The sequence below is a fragment of the Thamnophis elegans genome, chromosome Z, assembly GCF_009769535.1.
Source record: "Thamnophis elegans isolate rThaEle1 chromosome Z, rThaEle1.pri, whole genome shotgun sequence".
Classification (NCBI taxonomy): domain Eukaryota; kingdom Metazoa; phylum Chordata; class Lepidosauria; order Squamata; family Colubridae; genus Thamnophis; species Thamnophis elegans.
The window spans coordinates 106,092,747-106,111,949 of NC_045558.1; the positions used below are offsets into that span (position 1 = coordinate 106,092,747).

The following is a 19,203-nucleotide window of genomic DNA, read 5'->3' on the forward strand; positions in this document are numbered from 1 at the left end:
GAATGGTGAGATCTGCAAAAGAGGCCCTCACTAGGATGGGTCCTTGCGATTAGCAAACATTAATCAATCACTAACTATTGATCCAACACATCACACCCAGCAGCACCACTGGGAGAAGCCCCTCTGAGCTCCTCATGGGCCGCCGCGTGAGGTCTCACCTAGAACGGCTAAATCCAAATTATTCCACTACATTACCCTCCGACACCACAAGCAAAGTTCGATCCTTTTCCATAGGTGATTCAGTATATGCACACAACTACACAGGGAGAACGTTGTGGATTCCTGGCACGGTTATCGGAATTTCCGGTCCTCGATCATATACAGTAAAGCTCGAGGACAGTAGCAGTGTTATATCGGGTAAAGGAGGCACACAAAGGCTTCAGTAACAACAGCTCTTTATTGCAAGTCAATGTAAACATCTGCTCAAGAAGGGTCGGACAGCATCCCCTTTTAAAGGGATCTGTCAGACCTCTTGACCAATGGGAATCATCCTCTGTTCCTGCCAGAACAGAGGACCTTGGTGGAAACCTCTATCTGTGGGGGGGGGGGATATCTAACAAAGACAATTTAGTTGCTATCGTTATCCTCTTATTAACCAAATTTATTCTATGAAGCAAGTGGTTTGAGTTTGATATACTTATACTGCAGCAAAGAAGTTCTGAAGATATGCGTTATTAACACATTTTAGTAACTCAAGAAGATGGAGATAAAACTTATGGACTGCAAAATGTTTCCTTTTTATTCCTGACAGACAGGATTTATCAACGGCAAAATTCCACACTGCATAAATCACAGGTTATAAATACGACAGACAAATAATAGAGAAGGCAACCTATGTATGAAAAATAGCCATTGTACCGGAAATAGTAGATCTAATGTTTACTTGTAGCCCTTTATCCTAGAGAAGTAGCTTCTATCATGTGGCAGGTATTTGATGGCAGAGTGGTGTTCACTGTAACACATACACTGACTGTAATGCAACACTTTTTTAATAGTGAGATATCATCTGGCAAGGATCCAGCCACAGCTTTTCTATATTAGCAATGCATATAGCTTTGCTGTCACAGTTGTTTGCTTAGAAGCATTAACACTTTTCAGTTTTCATTGCTCAATAGTTTAACAGGTTTTCTAGCCTAAGGGAAGAAAGAGCTATAAAAATGAATTCTGCTTATTTGTATTTCAAAACTTAGAAACTTCATAAGCTTTAGAGTGTCAAGGGAATTCAAAGATAGGTGGACTTTCCCCCTCTTATTTATTTATTTAGAGCCACAAGCCTGCCAAGATTGAGATGATGCACTTATGATGCACTCCAATTCATTTATTCATATTTGCCACTTGATCAAGGCCACAACAAGAAGACATTTAATGATGACTTGCAGAAGATGTGTAAACCTCTACTGAACAGACCACTCATTCAGACGTTTAGCTCACCTCTTGGTTCTTCTTCCAGTTCTACTCTATCACAAGAGGCATATGCCTCCAAATATCAATTTAAAATTTGACAAGTTATACATGTTACCTTCAGTGTAGCACTAAAAGGCAAGTCTTGCAGGGACATATAATTTTCATCTTTAATAGAATAAACAAATGGCAAGCTTGATTGTTGGTACTATTCTCACAGTAGCATTCAAGCAACAATTCATTATGCATTATTATCTGAAGTTAGGCTTCAGCCTAACTTGCTGAATGTGTACAGCAAGATCTTGTGCCCATCCACTAATATTAGTGCAGCAAATAAGGCTAGTGTAATTCTTGATGATGTACTCCTCAGTGCTGTACTGGAGGAAGTAGTAGGTGCTGAGGAATGCCTGGAAGCAGGTATTTCTCACCACCTACTAACTCCTCCAGTTCAGCACTGACCCTTCCTTTGTTGTGTGTTTGATGATGGGCTCATTGTTTTGGCTGTGTGAAGAATGCACATAGTAGCAGACACAATCACCAAAAGCTTACAAAGCAGTCTCTGCAGAGTGGAAATGCAGCTCAGCAGAATCTCGGGATGCTATGTTTTGCATATCTGCATTCTTCTAGCGCCTGAGGAGACGTGCCTGGCTATAGGCAATGGCAATGCACTGTTGGAATTATATTGTAGGGAAATGCAGCATAGTATAGTAGTGTACATATAGGCAGGAAGCAGACATATTAGCAGGAGGTGGGGTTCAGCAATACAGCCTGTATTGTAGCAGGATGCTTCTAAAAGAAATATGTTGGCATAGCAGATGGGATGCAAGTCAATTCAATGTAGGTGAGGTCAATGTATGATGAATTCCATGGGGAGAAAAATATGATATACTAGGTCAGAGGAGAGCAAAAGAGAATTGTGAGCAACTCCCACAAGGAAGAAAGGTTTACATGAGCCTCTAGGATAGCCAGAAGTTGGTATTTGCTCAAAATATTTGGGTTTACCTCTCCTCTATTATATCCACTTGGCCCACCAGGACCGGAAGGCAGGTTATATTATAGGTATATATGTACATTTGGTGATGGCCATTTCTCTACGGACCATCATTCCACCCACCTCCTTTGGTACAGTTGTTACAGTTGTTGGAAAATCCACCTGGTTGAGATCCAAGCCAGGAATAAAATGGATGCTGATTTGAAAGGAAGTTTAATGATGAACAGAACCACAGACAAAGGCAACATGCAGTTCTGGGTCAGCTGAACAAATAGCTAGATGAGTGCCAGGATTTTTATACATGTCCTGAAATGCTGCAGATATGTGCGTGTGTGTGTGTGCAGTGTGTTCTTACAGGGTGTTGGGCAATTCCTAATGGCTTTTGTCCTGTGCTGGGTCTTGGGTAAGGGGTGCTGTACTAATCCTGATCTGTCCCATAGGCCTTTTTTGTTAGCTGTCAAATTTTGCTGTAAGTTTTGAAATATCCTGTCTTGAATGGATTTCTGCATGCGGTATTTGCTTTGCTTATGTATAGAGCCATCTACAAAGTTGGCTTCTGCTTTCAATAAGCTCTTTATTTCATACGGCGCCTGCGCAATGCTCTGCTGAGCAGCTGGAGTGTTGCGGGCGGTGGGTATGCATGTGCGTGTTGCGTGTGTGCTGCGTGCATGCATATGGTGGGCGCCCGGCACCATTGCACTGTACTGGATGCAACGGGATCCGGAACCCACCACTGGGAGCAACCTAAAACTAAGGCAGTTGAGGCAGAGAGCTGGGCTGTGGCTACGGCATGGTAGCCCACAACGGAAGGCAGGCAAGCTGGCTGGGCCATGTGGGAGGCAGCTAAGCCGGAACTCGGGCCTTGCACGCAGGCTCACCCAGGCAGATCAGGGCCATTCAGCGGGGAAAGTGCCATGTGGGATGCAGCTGTGTTGGAAGGCAAGCAAGCTGGCTGGTCTGCAGAGACTGTGTGGTTGAGGCAAGCGAGGGAGCCAGACAGAGTGCAGCAGTGATGCCAAGTGAGATGAGGAGTGAGGGTGCAGGCGGGGCGGAGCCATCCAGTGGTGGGATTTGCGGGTTTTCTGAACTGCGTAAAATCTGAAGAACCGGTTCGCCTGAACTGGCTGAATCCCTCCCTGAAGATATTAGACAATCAGTAGTCATTCAGCATGCACCAAACATGGAAGAGGCACCAATTTTCTCCTTATGAAGTTCTTATCCAGAACGATGCTCAAATACAGTTCTGTTAGGGTTCACCAGCTAGTTTTTTTTTTCTTTGTCCAATAAGGCCACATATTGGGAGTCCATTGTATATATGAACAAGGAATGTTCAGCAATCTTTGGGAAAGTGCTAGATACAGCAAGAAAATGAAATTGCACAGAGCCAGTTTGTTCTAGTGATTAAGGCACCAAGCTAGAAGGCAGGAATATGAGAGTTCAAATCACAACTTAGTTATACAAGACACCTGGGTGACTTTAGGCCAGTTACTCTCTCTCAGCCAAATTCATCTTACAGGGATGTTATTATAGGGAAAATGGGAGGAGGAAGGTGTGTTGGATATAGTTCCTGCCTTGAGTTATTTGTAAAAATAAAAAAGGCAGAATAGAAATAAATTAATAAAATTCTAAAGGATAAAGTACAAGGCGGGTTCATTCAAAAGATCTACAAATAGAAACTATGTCCACAAATGGAAAGGAAAGAAATTGATGCTTGCTGTGTCTGAACAGATTGGAAGGGAAGAAACAGGGAAATCTATCAGTTGGGAGACACAATAATAGCTATGTGCTCAGATCATCTGGCCAATATTATTGCCAAAACAGAAGAAACAGCAGTTTGTTATATCATTTTTATTTTCAGCTGGTTGTAGCATGTGAGATAAGCATCTCAAGACTCGCAGGCAGAAAAGTCTTTTTTCTCCACGTTTCATGGGAAGTAACATTAAGTTTTTCAAAATTGCTTCCATCTTATAATTAAAATTTTCATTTTGGTGGGAAGACCAACTCTTGGTTTTGAAAAAGGTACACAGTGCCCCCTAAAGGATCTGATAAAGTAACCCATGCTGTGAGGTGTGACTAGATGACAATTAGCTTTTGAAAATGGTTTTAGTCTTTAGATTCCTTTTGATTTGCTGTTTGGAACCGGAGCATTTTTGGGGGGGAATATATTTTTATTATTTTTACATTTAAAACAATGCAGTACCGTGAAATCAAAGTGACCATACATTTATATTATATACATGTAGTCTCAACCATTAACTATTAGCCTACTTAATACATTGTCTATCCTTCTGTCCAATCACAATATATAGTTTGTTCCAGTCTTGTCACCTTGTCTTATATCAATCATAAAATCTATTCTGATTCCCCTTTATTTTTAAGTTCAAGAGTGAGCCTATCTGCTTTCGCACAGGCCAACATGTTTCTGATTATATCTAGCTCTGATGGTGTATTTTCTTTTTTCCAATATTGTGCATAAGTTATGCATGCCGCAGTTAGTACATGTATAATTAGATAAAGTGTATCTTTCTTAAACCCCTCCGGTATCATACCTAGGAGAAAAATTTCTGGTTTAAACAAGACATTTAAACATTTAAATGTCTGGTTTAAACATTTGTTCTAATTATGATTGAACCATTTTCCAATTTTTTTTTTGCCTCATTGCACATCCACCACATATGATAAAAAGTGCCTGGTGTGTTTTTACACTTCCAACAATTTGGGGCCAGATTTTTAAACATTTTGGAGAGCCGTGCTGGGGGGAGATGCCAGGGTATACGATAGCTGCACTCCCCTGCTAGAATCTCCAGACAAAACCCAGAGGATTTTCTTGATTGGGCAAAGCAACATATATTTTAGAGACTGGCTTTTGTCCCCATTCCCCACCTTTTTGTAAAATCAATGCTCAGGAGAATCTCCTGTGTAAACAAAAAAGGCCAAGAACATGTTCCTACACAATCAATATCCAACCACAGCCCCGTTTCCCCCCACCATCCTTTCTACAATAAAAATATAAAAGTTGGAACCCAGGAACTTCAGTAATAATTAAGTACTGTAGTTTATTTTTTGCCGACTGCATTGCTTTTATAATATTCTGTTTAGGTAATTGTTGTTCTCCCTCTATTTCTCTCCCCACACCCCGCTAAAATCCTTTTTTATATCCAAAGATCTGCCTTCATGCATTTTATAAGGGAATGTTATACTAAAATATTTCCCATGCTGCCCCCTCTGTTTCAGAATAGCTACAAGGTTTGTTCAGTTCTGTATTTTAAAAAAACGTACAAGACTGACAATACAAGAATACCCTTCCCCACCCGATTTCCTCCAAGTGCAAACTGCAAAACCCAAAACTTTTAATTAGATTGGTGAAAGTTACTTGGAAATAGCAAGTTTGGGTAAATCACTCTTTTAAGAGATGGAAAGGCTTAGAACATAGTACATTCTGAATAGTTTAGAAAATAATTTTCATCAGTCCCAGCCTCCAAATATTTGTATTACAGAAGTAGCCTATCTGCTCCAAGCAGATAGGAGAAGTATGAAATATACTATTAAAGCTAAGTAACTCCAACCATCAGAAAATAACAGCATATCCAAAGAACAGCAACTGCAAAAAGAATCTATAAACTCATAATTTTGGAGACATTTTAAGAGAAAAAAGCCCTTTGCCCCCCCCCCCCAACAATCGCTCTCCCTACACCTGCAAAGGAATTTGGGGGAGAAAAGACTTTGAGGGCGTTAAACAACAACAAAAGACCACAACACAGAGACAAAAGCCACAGGCCTGAACGCTTCTTTAACGTCCGGAACCTCGGTTTAGAAGCACTCAACTCCTTTTTCGCGGGACGCTTTAATCCGATACACATCCGGGTTGGGGGGGGATTTCCGTTCTTTGGAGCCCTTCCGGACTCATAGATTTCCTGCTTCCGGTGTTGGGGGAGAAATTGTCCAGGAGGGGCAAACCGTCGTCTTCTTGAGCGTTTATTAAACTGAAAGAAGAACGGCAGAAAAAAGAAGTTGCGGTATTAAGTGCCTGGAGGCCAGGAATGGTTGTTAAGGTGCCAACCTTTCAGCTGGCTCCTTCTGAAGCATTTTGATCTGCAACCCCTGCAGGCATCTGTCAAAGGTTTCACTTGCTGTTCGCCATTCGGCACAGCAGGTCGCTTTTGACTGCGGAATAGAGCGGGCTGCTGTAGCTGTTCCTGTCGGTACTTAAAGCCAGAAGGTCCTCACGAAAAACTGTCTGAAAGAGACTTCTGGCTTCGGTGGTCAAAGTGTGGCTTGTGAGTAGTTTGGCATCATCTGCCTGACTAATTTGTATCTCAGTGTCTTTTATATCTTTAAAGCTTTAAAGATTGGCATTAAAATGGAATTAATATTGAATATCTATTTTAAAATAAATTTGTATATCAATACTAGGATTATATGTTTGATTAATGTAATTATTATTATATACTTTATTCATTAAACATGAAACTCAGTCAATTAAATTATTCTTGTTTTTATTGTTATTGTTGTTAGTGTTAGTGTTGTTGTTGTTATTGTTGTTTTATACCCAGAGGCCACACTGTTCATGTATTGATATTGATGTATATTTAAACATAAAAGTCCAATAAAACTTTTTTAAAAAGCTTTAAATATCTTTAATCTTTAAATCTTTAATCTTTGTTTTAATCTGCTTCCTATGTAAAGGTATCCGCTTCTTTGTATCTGACATTGTATTTCACTAGATAATTTGATATCTTCTTCTTAGAAGAGAATTGGCTTTGTCCTGGATTGTCCAGCTACGTCTATATGACGCGTCATGGCAAGAACTGTACAGCGGGAGCTGTCTACACCTACCATGAGAAGAAAAAGGACACAGGTGAGGAGGCCACAGACTGAAATATATATGCTGTGTGTTCCTTAGTTGAGTGGGGAAATGTTTGCCTCTCATTGCAATAATGGAATTGCATGTGGAAATCCAAAGCAATTTTTCTTAGCCTGTTTCTGCTATATGTGTTGAACTGCAATTTTCATTCTGTGCTGCTAGCATATCAATTGGCATGCTGGCTAGGGATGACAGGAAATCATGTTGAGGAAAAGTAATCCACAGTGCAGGAGATTATGTGAAGAGGATGTCTCAAGTAGGATAGGAGAAATGTATTGGTAAAATAAGAATAATTACAAACTTTTCTTTCCATTTATTCAGTGGAAAGAAAAGTTTTTCATGAAGTCCCTAGATCTTGTCGGTTGGCATCCTCTGTGTGTAGTTTATATTGCTTTTATAGAAAAAGGTTCAGAGGATTGTCACAAGATTTGGGAGTAATTTCTCCCCACCCCTCAGACATAATATAGTGAAATAATGAAGACCAGAACTGGGAGGCAGTTACCTTTGTGCTGTTTATGACTAGCTGGATATTGGGAAAATTTCTAGATTAGTTCAGAGTTTTGTTCACACCCCTGGAGTGTGATTAATACGCTCTAGTATTTAATCGAAACTCAGACTTATACTAATTCACACTACAAGTTTTGGAACAAGCTGAGCCTTCTTGGCAAACTCTGCCTTTCTGATTAGAGTGTCATCAGTTGTTATCTTTTACCAGTTCTATCCAGCAATCCAAAGAGCCATTTGAATAGGTTTTTTCAATACTGCTCTCTTACTGTGACCTTCCCTCTGTTTTTTTCAGCTGCCTCTGGTTATGGGACACAGAACGTCCGTTTGAGCAAAGATGCTGTCAAGGACTTTGATTGCTGCTGTCTCTCCCTGCAGCCCTGCAAGGACCCTGTTGTGACGTAATTATCAGATCCATTTGAAATATTTTAGTCTTATGCTGAAGTTCTTCCCTGTGTGTCTTTTATTTAACTTTATCAATAATGTAATCTCTAAAAATAATAGAATAATTGACCCTGCCCAGTATCATTAATTTATTTGTTCCTTTGCTGTATGCGCCTGTTGATTTTTTTAAAACAAATGTAGAAGCCTTTTTAGTGTGTAATTGTACAGATAAAGTAATGTGTACCTTTTGCCACTTGACAGTACTTTATTATTTGCATGACATATTTAGTGCTGGCCCTAGCCTTGTTTTGGAAGGAAATTTGAAAATTTAAGAGTGAAATAGATGCACTTTGCCTTTTAAATCCTCCCAGGTATTAAAAAAAAGGCTACAATTTTACTTTTTACAGGGGCCGGGGAGGGGGAAAACCCCACAAGAACTGCTTTTATCTCTTTTGTGCCTTTCCTGCACAATCTTAATTCTGTTGGTACGCTCCTCCAGCCTTTGTTTGGAAAATAATTACCTTCTGTTTCATAGAGGAATTGCGGTTAAAAACTAGAACATAAATTCAGTATGTGTCTGTGCTATTATGCCCCCTCTCTCTGGAAAATTAAGTCCAGCAATAGAACACAGATCACGTACTTCATGTATCCATTGTTGCACATGAAATGTTCTATGAGAACTATTTTAGGCATTATAGCATTGCGATCCTCCACAGATTGCTATTTCTGAATATCATTGGTGCAAGAAAAAGTTTATTTTGGGGGGAGGAGTAGGTGAACAATGGGGCAGAATACAGTTACTGTTACAGAATTGGGAATGATGTAGACAAGTTTTAAACTAAAACAACAAAGGCCAGCAAGAAATGGGGCATAGCTCCATTACCAATCCTGGCTTTTGTCTGCAATTCTGTAAAAAAATCCTCTTTCCCGTCAAACTGATATCTGTAGTGGTTGTCCTTTGTTAACTGCCTTGTTTAGTGACTGTTCAAATTTAGAACTGCACTGAAAAAGTAGTTTTAAAGCCACCCCTGAACATTAACAGTGTCTCCATGATCTCACGATCGCAATTTGGGCCCTTGGCAATTGGCATGCATTTATAGTGGTCAGAATATCCCACAGTCAGATGATTGCCATTTGTGAGCTTCACAACCAATTTCTGATAAGCTGTCAAAGGAGAAACTGGCAATAAGTTGCAAGATATGATCACGTGACATTGTGCTTAATGATCTAGGATAATTTGCTTAATGAATGCTGTGGAAGTGGCATCATAAGTCTGGGATAGTCGTATGATATTTCACTTAAACATGTTACTTAGTAAAGGAATTGCTGGTCTTACTTGCAGTCTTTAAATGAGGATATCTATGCATGCGGAGATACTAGACTTCTTGAATGCTGTTGGTTTCATCTCTATCCTCTCTGATCCTGAAACTTTACCATGTGTTTCCTGGGCCACTTTTTTGAAGCCCATAAAGCAGTGGTGAAATTCAATATTTTTTTTACTACCGGTTCTATGGGCATGGCTTGGTGGGTGTGGCAGGGGAAGGATACTGCAAAATCTCCATTCCCTCCCCACTCTTGGGGGGAAGGATATTGCAAAATCTCAATTCCCACCCTACTCTGGGGCCTGCCAGAGGTGATATTTGTCGGTTCTCTGAACTATTCAAAATTTCCGCTAACGGTTCTCCAGAACTTATCTAAACCTGCTGAATTTCATCCCTGCCACCCCTCTAATTGTAATGGCATGGTTTCTTGACATTTTGTCACACAAGCTAAAGATACCTCAAAATAGGCTTACTGCAGTTAAAAAACAAACAAACTTCCAACTTCCTGCCCCAAACTCAGAAAAATAAACTCTGTAGCCCTAACCATTTGCTTCTTCTCTATAACTGTCTCAAAAGGGTTAAGGGTCATTCTGGACATTAAAAACATGCCCCATCTTGCCACTCAGTTACATATATTACGACTTTTCAGATGTATCCTAGAATACAGAATATGATTACGCTCTGAAATTCTCACTGTAGTCAAAGAGGCATGGGGGCTTTAGGATTTGGGTTATGGTGGGTTTATAAGTGATATTTATGTTGCTTCCCCTCTCCCCCTTTCCAGCCCTGATGGATACCTGTATGAAAAAGAAGCTATCCTGGAGTATATCCTACATCAGAAAAAGGAAATTGCCCGGCAAATGAAGGTATGCCAATATAGAGAGCTACAAGGATAATTGAGTTCGTACCTAATTGTCAATTTTAATAGATATATTGGAAGATTATGCTTAAAACAGCTAGCAAATGAAAGAAGATGCGGAAAAGAACTGAATCCCAGTAACATAAAATATGTATGCTATATAACATGAAAATTAACCCAGTAAATGTGACTTAGCTGAAGTGAGTTTAGTGTGGGCATTCTACATTTTTATAAAGACTCAGATGATACTTTATCTTCATAACAATTCACAAGAATTATTTTATTCTTTTCATAGGCCTGCTATTCAGTAGCATTTATCCAGATTAAAAAGCCTTTATCCTCTGCCAGTGATTCACTGTAGTTTGAGGAAGAAAGATATCCAAAGCTTCTGACAGTCATTGCCTAATGGCCCAGAAGGGCTGATACTATCAGATCAACGGGGCTGCAAGGTTTAAGAAACAGTCTGTTCAAGAAAGGATGTGGAAGTAGATGTAGAAACAAGATTTTAGTGGTTATTCAATTTTACTCTATAAACTTCTTTGAGAAATTTATTCTAGAATTAATATATAAACATTATAAAACAATACATTTAGATTTTGACTGAAAAATGAAGATGAACTCCATAGCTGTGGCCAAATTTGGTTACTCTTTCTTTGGTCTAGTGGTTAAGGCACCAGGCTAGAAAGTTCAGGTTTCACCTTAGCTGGGGAAACCAGCTCGGTGATTTGGGCCAGTCACTCTCTCAGCCCATTTCTCCTCAGATGTGGTTGTTGTAGGGAAAAGATGGGGAAAAGATGAGGAGGAAAGTGTGCTGGATATGCTTGAGTTATTTATAAAAACAATAATGGTGAGATACAAATACCGCTTTTTCCCGAAAATAAGACAAGTCTTATTTTCTTTTGACCCCCGAAATAAGCGCTTGGCTTTATTTTCGGGAAGATCTTGTTAATTTTGAGGTACAGGAGGTAGCGAGTGTGGTCACCTCATGACTGCTGCTGTGTTGCAATATTTTGGGGGAGGGCTTATTTTAGCGCATGCGCTCACAAGCCCGATTGGACTTATTATCTGGGGAGGGCTTATTTTCAGGGAAACAGGGTAAAGAAATAAATTCTCTTTCTAGAATTGGAAGATACATTTATAGAATAGGGACTACGTTTCTTTAGTAAAAGTTGATATGGACCTTATTGGCCATCGATTCCTGACTTAAAAAGAGATTTAAGTGTTAACATAGGCATCCTGTCTTTTGGCCAGTGTTGGATTATGAGTATCAAAAATAAAAAGAGCACATAATGATTCTTGTATATTTTAGTTCAAATCCCATTCTGGAGGCTATTAATGGGAATGGGTCTTCTTTTTCCCTTTTCAGGTGATAGTACTACATTAGAGGAATGTAGGACAAAAAAAATCAGCACTTTTTAGAAAGACTACATCTCTACTAAGCTAGAAACCAAACTTTGGTTTATGTTTATGGCTCAGTTACTTGTTTGGGTATTTAGCATCTTAACTCACTGCTGTTGTTATAAGGCTGGGATATTGGGATCCATCAAATCTATTTACTGCTATTTACTCAACTCTATTTATGTAGTGCTGCTGTTGGTTGGGCATTCCACAGCTGCAGTCTAGTTTCTTCATCTACCATAGTTGCCAACAAGCTTTTCATTATTTTTTTTGCTCAAACTTTTCTCATTTAAAAGTAATTATGAAGCCAACAGCTTTTTTAAAAACTTAGTTTTGCTTTTAATGAGCACAGTTATCCCCACTGCATGTTTGCCCTACATCTCTTATATAGAACAGAAGCAGTTGCTTTACAATTGACATGCTGAAAAGTAGAGCAACAGTGAATGGTTTCTTAGTAATTGCCTCCTTTTTGGCATTTGCAGGCCTATGAAAAACAGAAGAATGAAAAGAAGGCAGAAATGGCAGAGTTGAGCAAGGCTGCCAAAGAGTCCCAGGTGAAGAGTTTCCTTGACAAAGAGTTGAGCATTGTGAGCAAACATCTCAATCCCTTTGATCGTCACTCAGGTAAATCAGGAATGCAAGCAACATCTAAGCCACTGGTGGTGGAAGGGGGAAATATCTTGTTTGCCTTCTGTGTACAAGTATAACACGAATGGGTTCTTCCTTCTGCTGTGCCTGGTCTCGTGTAAACCTTAAAGATGCTGTCAGACTTGATAAGAATTGCTCCCATTTTCTCTGTTCTGGTGCTGCTTGCCTTGCAGAAGCAGAGTGTTCACAAAGCTCCTATTCATTTTTCCCTGCCTTTTGGCAATGTTTGTAATTCATGGTGCAGTGCCTTAAGCAACTTTAGAAACCAGGGTTGGGGGGGGAGGCAGTCTCTTCTTACAAGGGTTGAATAAAAAATGAGGCTCCAGATGAGCCTCCAGATGAGGTGTGTGCGTGCAACACTTAATTGCAACAGTCAACAAATGATTAAGGTGAGTTTGAAAGCACAAATAGGATATTTGCTGCAACATGACAAGTCTTGATCTCATACCTTGTGAGCCACTCAAGAGGAGGTTGTTAAGTTAAAGAGATAAGGTGTGGAGCTCTTTCATGACAGCTTTAAGAAGCTTATCTATTGTTGGAAGAAGTGTGTTTCAAATGTAAATTATGTGGAGAAGTAAATACAAGTAATAAAAGGGCTGATTTCAAGGACTATTTTCTGTGTTTTGAAAATTAAAATATCCCTATATAAACTAAACTGGGGAGGTGACTTTTTATTGGTCCTTACATACTGTAAATAGCTCCTTAGCTTACTGTCAAATTTCTGTCTTCTCTTAAACTTTTTTCCTATCTTCATTCCATTTTTCAGTTTTACTGTCTACGCACCATCACCTCTTTTCAAATTAGCTCTCCTGCTATCAGTCTCTTTGCATTAATGGGAAGTGAGTCATCCAGGAGAAATGCAAGCAGTTGAACTCCTTCTTCGAGCATGGAGTAACAATGCCTGCACTATTCCCATCTTTGTGGAGCTTGGTAGTACTAAAGTAATGATAGCAATAGACTTAGAATTACATACTGCTTCACAGTGCTTTTTACAGCCCTCTCTAAGCGATTTACAGAGTCAGCCTATTTCCCCCAACTATCTGTGTCCTCATTTTACTCACCTTGGAATGTTGGAAGGCTGAGTCAACCTTGAGCCTGGTGAGATTCGATCTACCAAACTGCTGGTAGCCGACAAGTCATCAGAAGTAGCCTGCGGTACTGCACTCTAACCACTATGCCACCGTGGCTCTATGTAATGATGAGGGTCACATTTTGGGATGCACAAGAAAACTACTTCCTGGATCCTTTTACATGTTCTTGACTTAGCATGCACGGGGCCACGGTAGCCCAATGTGCAAATTGTACCCTGCTTCCCTGAAAATAAGACCTCCCCAGATAATAAGCCCAATCAGGCTTTTGCGCGTATGCACTAAAATAAGCCCCACCCCAAAATTAAGCCCTCTCCAAAAATATTGCAACACAGCAGCAGCCATGAGGTGACCACACTCTTCGCCTCCTGGACCTCAAAAATAATAATACCTCCCAAAAATAAGGCCAAGTGCTTATTTCGGAGGTAAAAAAAAATAAGACCCTGTCTTATTTTCCGGGAAACACAGTATACCAAACAAAAGTACCTCATAAGGGTGGGGGGGATATGCCACCAGTTGTAAGGTAAAATTGTTTTTAACAATGTGTAATGTGTATGTATGCCTCTGTAATATTAAAAAAATGTTTTTAGCAGTACGTGATTGCATATAAAATTATGCACAGGACATTTAATATTACAACAGCACCCCTGAGCATGTAGATGAATTCCATTACTGTTAGATGTGCAGTGTTTTCCCATATACAATTAATCTTAATAACTTTGTTCTTCTCTGCATTATAGGAGACCCTCAAGCTGGGCCCAGCAGTGGAGAAAAGGCCAAACAGCTACCAAGTTTTTGGATCCCTTCACTGACACCTGAGGCCAAGACCAAAGCAATTCCAAAACCAGTGAGCTATTTGTCATTCCTTTTCAAGATTCACCAAACTGTCTTGCGTTTGACTACATTGCAAACCAGCTTAACTGCCATGGTTTTTATGAAGAATAACATAAACTCTTAAGTTGAATTAATATGGTTCTTATTTTGTCATTCTTTTTCAAGGTTCTCCTAATGCAGGGGTGTCAAACTCAAATTTCATTGAGGGCTACATCAAGGTTGTGTTTGACCTCGGAGGGGCGGGTGTGTGCGTGGCCAGCTCAATGTCACTCATGTTTGGGGTGCCTGTGGTGGCCTAAGCGCTCTGCCAGAGAAAACAGGCTCCCAAGCTCCATCTTCAGCTGAGACAGCCTCCTGCACTGGCAGAGGCACCGCAGGCCAGTCCTTTGCTGTTTCCAGGGTGGCAGCATAGGCACCCCGCGGGCCGGATCTGGCCCCTGGGCCTTGAGTTTGACACCCCTATCCTAATGCTTCTGTTAGCATATGTACATCTTGCAGTTTGTGTATGCTACAAAACGAAACCAGCTTAACTGCCATGTCTATAAAAAACTATAAAATCTTTAAATCTTGGATTAATGTGTTGCTGTATTCATAAAGCTTTTGTGGAACTAAAAAGTGAAGTTTTTTAGTTTAGAGTTCTTAGAAAAAGTCCTAAATTTTACTTAAAGCATTTACTTAATAGCTCTATTGGATCTAGATTTTTTTCCTCCCCAAATCAGAAGCCCTTCTGTTAGTCTTGTTTTTCTTTGCTCATGGTTGTGGATTGAAAAGTATTAAAGAGTTATGCTGCCTTTTCCAAACTGTTCCAGTCCAGATCTGTTGAACCATAGATCCCGTAACTAGTCATGATGATTGCTTACCTCTTAATATTTTAAAATTTTCACCGATGTTTAAATGATCTGGATATATGAAGGAACTCTTTTTACAACATTGAGTTCCTTATTTGCTGGTTGAAGATTACCTGGGGGGGGGGGATGTCAGGTTGACTGGAAGATACTACTAAAATTATTTATGATGTATGAGGCATATTATTATTTTTAATGCACTTTCTGATTTTCCAGTCATCAATATCTTATATTTTCAGGTTATATAGCAATATATTCTGCTTCACAGTGCTTTACAGCCCTCTGTAAGTAGTTTACAGTGTCAGCCTATTACCCCCAAACAATCTGGACCCTCATTTTACTGATCTCAGAAAGATGGAAGGCTGAGTCAACCTTGAGCCACTCAGAATTGAACACTTGGTGTGAGTAGTGAGTTAGCCCTGCAGTACTGCATTCTAACCACTGTGTTGCGACAGCTTAAAGACAGGATTAGAATACATGTTTCCATATTTATTCTAATCTAACCCAAGTGTGTGATGGTGCATGCCTTTGGCTAGAGTTGACTCCTGGCGACTGGAGAAGTCTCTGCAGTTTTCTTGGCAGGATATCAGAAACGGTTTGCTGCTGCCTCCTCCTTAAAGATGAGAGCGCGACTGGTCCAACGTCTCCCAGCTGTCTTTTGTGCCTAAGATAGGACTAGACGTCACAGCCCCCAGTTTCTAGGGTTATTTTATCTTATCCCAGTTTATCTTATTCATGTCATTTCTTCCAGGACAAGTGCGTGTACTGCCCTATGAGTAGGAAACCACTGAAGCTGAAAGATTTGATCCCAGTGCACTTCACTCCTGTAGATGCCAGTGTAGATCGCGTTGGACTAATCAACCGGCAGGACCGCTACGTGTGTGCTGTCACACGAGACATGCTCGGAAACTCTGTCCCTTGTGCTGTGCTCCGTCCATCGTGAGTAATGGGGGGGGGGGGGGTTGTCTTTTCTTAGAGGAAAGGTTACATATGAGATGAAATCCCTAGTTGGATCCAAGCATGGGAATCTGTCTTACATTTAATATGTAAAAGAGATTTTTTTTTCTACCCAAGAGGCTCAGTTGTGACTCTGGAATGTGTGGAAAAACTTATCAAGAAGGATATGGTTGATCCAATGAACGGAGAGAAGTTGACAGACAAAGACATCATAGTTTTACAACGGGTGAGATTGACTATTAAAACACTTTTTAAAATAAGATAACCATCATTCATATATGTATGTATGTATATATAATTTACATGGGATTATTTGGATTGTGAATGTTATCTCTTGGGCTTCTACAGATGTTTATGGTACAATAGCAGAGTTGGAAGGGACCTTGGAGGTCTTCTAGTCCAACCCCCTGCCTAGGCAGGAAATCCTATACCGTTCCAGACAAATGGCTATCCAACATCTTATTAAAGACTTCCAGTGTTGGGGTATTCACAACTTCTGGAGGCAAGCTGTTCCACTGATTAATTGTTCTAACTTTCAGGAAATTTCTTCTCAATTCTAAGTTGCGTCTCTCCTTCATTAGTTTCCACCCATTGCTTCTTGTTCTACCCTCTGGTGCCTTGGGGAATAGTTTGGCTCCCTCTTCTTTGTGGCAACCCGAGATATTGGAACACTGCTATTTCCCCTAGTCCTTGTTCACTGTCTCCCCTAGTCCTTCTTTTCATTAAACTAGATGTACCCAGTTCCTGCAACCTTTCTTCATGTTTTAGTCTCCAGTCCCCTAATCATCTTCGTTGCTCTTCTCTGCACTCTTTCTAGAGTCTCCACATCTTTTTTACATCGTGGCGACCAAAACTGAATGCAGTATTCCAAGTGTGGCCTTCCCAAGGCATTATAAAGTGGTATTAACCCTTCACATGATCTTGATTCTATCCCTGTTTATGTAGCCTAGAACTGTGTTGGCTTTTTTGGCAGCTGCTGCACATTGCTGGCTCATATTTAAATGGTTGTCTACTAGGACTCCAAGATCCCTCTCACAGTTACTACTATTGAGGAAGGTACCACCTATACTGTACCTGTGCATTTTGTTTTTCTTGCTTAAATATAGAATCTTACTCTTTTCACCATTGAATTTCATTTTATTAGATAGTGCCCAATGTTCAAGTGTGTCAAGATTTTTCTGTATCTTAAGTCTGTCTTCTGGAGTGTTGGTTATTCCTGCCAGCTTGGTGCCATCTGCAAATCTGATGAGTTCCCCATTTATTCCCTCATCCAAATCATTAATGATGATGTTGAAGAGTACTGGGCCTAAAACAAAGCCTTGGGATACTCCACTGCATACTTCCCTCCATGTAGATGCAGTTCCGTTGAGGACTACACGTTCAGTGCGGTTGGTCAGCCAGTTACGAATCCATCTGGTGGTGATGCTGTCTAACCCACATTCTTCTACTTTATCTAGTAGTAGGTTATAGTCTACCTTATCAAATGCCTTACTGAAGTCCAAGTAAACTATATTGACGTCATTCTTCTGATCCACTAATTTTGTCACTTTGTCAAAGAATGCAATAAGATTAGTCTGGCATGATCCGTTTTTGACAAACCCATGTTGGCTTTTGGCTATTACTTTGTTTACTTCTAGGTGTTCGCTAATTCTTTGCTTGAATATCTTTTCCAGAATCTTTCCTGGTATTGAGGTCAGGCTGATAGGTCTGTAGTTTCCTTGATCTATTTTTTTCCCTTTTTTGAAGATGGGAACCACATCAGCTCTTTTCCAGTCCTCTGGCAGTTCCCCCGTGCACCAGGATCTCTGAAAGATATAGTTCAGTGGTTCTGAGATCTCATCTGCCAGTTCCTTCAGAACCCTGGGGTGTAATCAATCCGGTCCTGGTGATTTGAACTCATCTAGGGTAGACAGGTGCTCACTTACTGTTTTCTTCCCTATTTCAATTTGTGTTCCTAATCTGATTTTTGTGGTGCTGTTTTTGATAGGTTGGACTGTTTTATCCCTTTGTATAAAGACAGATGCAAAAAATGAGTTAAATAGTTTTGCTTTCTCCCTGTTGCTTGCCACTTTCTCCCAGCAATGGACTAATTGTTTCCTTAACCTTTTCCCTTGCTTTTAACATGTTGGAAGAAGCTTTTTTTTGTTATTTTTTACTTTTGTGGCAAGCCTTTCTTCATTGTGAGCCTTCACTTTCTTTACTTCATCTTTACAGGCTCGGGCTATTTGCTCTTATTCTGCCTTACTTATGCCCCCCCCCCCCCTTTCTACTTTTTATACTTGACTTTTTTGTCTTTCAATTTGTCAGAGTTCTTTTTGCCACCATGTTGTAGAAAACTTAGCATGCTTTAAAAAGCATGTCATATGTACACTGTGATATGGCAGGTTTTAAAATACCAAGTCTCATGAACGCATTAGATGTGTTTTGTTAACCCAGGTTTAGAGCAAAATATGATATGCAAATTTGAGGGTAGGGAACTACACACTCACTTTGAAGGTTTCTGAATATTGGCAGAGAATTTCCTCCTGCCCAGGGCAATCACATGCCCCAGGATTAGCTGTCAAACAAAGCAGTTTGGGCTTCAGTTGTAATGTTGCCCAGCGACAAGCGCTCCGTAACCATCAAGGACAGGATAAGGGTGGGCCTTCCCTTCACCATGCCATTCCTCTTTCCTTATGAGTTTTCTCTTTTTCCAGGGTGGCACAGGATTTGCAGGATCAGGCGTGGAGCTGGAAGCCAAGAAATCTCGGCCTGTGATGCAAGCTTAGAATATTCAGATGGAGAAGAAAGGGATGATTCTCCACCTGATGCTGGCTGCCATCTGCTAGCTTAAAAAAGCTAATATTGCATATAAAGAAAGACAGTATTCTGCAATTTTGTAAACCAGACTTTCTTAAAAGTTTTTGAAAGAAAGAATTCTTAACTTGGGAAATGTGTAATCAGCAGCTTATTTTTAGGAATCATAATTTAATTGTCAAGTTTTTCTATCTTGGAAAAGAAAATAGAGGGTGCAGTTCACATAATCAAAGGCTCAGTGTATTTGAAATTGATTACTATTAAAAAAAAGTGACATACTCTCTTGTTGGATCAATCTTTTTTGCCCTACAA

General features: G+C 40.1%; 1 protein-coding gene across 1 annotated transcript; it reads left to right on the forward strand.

The window, feature by feature from the left end:
- The first annotated feature begins 6,293 nt into the window (after positions 1-6,293).
- On the forward strand, positions 6,294-19,169 carry NOSIP (nitric oxide synthase interacting protein). Its single transcript, XM_032237063.1, has 9 exons — positions 6,294-6,669; positions 7,140-7,250; positions 8,056-8,161; positions 10,251-10,332; positions 12,206-12,347; positions 14,200-14,306; positions 15,890-16,077; positions 16,213-16,321; positions 18,792-19,169. The coding sequence occupies exons 2-9, from the start codon at positions 7,181-7,183 to the stop codon at positions 18,861-18,863; spliced, it is 876 nt and encodes a 291-aa protein (XP_032092954.1). The 5' UTR covers positions 6,294-6,669; positions 7,140-7,180; the 3' UTR covers positions 18,864-19,169.
- Positions 19,170-19,203: the final 34 nt, after the last annotated feature.

Excerpts from the sequence above, each read along its gene's own strand:
- NOSIP (XM_032237063.1), top strand. The coding sequence starts at position 7,181 with ATGACGCGTCATGGCAAGAACTGTACAGCGGGAGCTGTCTACACCTAC. Across the intron at positions 8,162-10,250 it reads TGCAAGGACCCTGTTGTGAC|CCCTGATGGATACCTGTATG; the intron begins GTAATTATCAGA and ends CCCCCTTTCCAG. Across the intron at positions 16,078-16,212 it reads TGTGCTGTGCTCCGTCCATC|AGGCTCAGTTGTGACTCTGG; the intron begins GTGAGTAATGGG and ends TTTCTACCCAAG.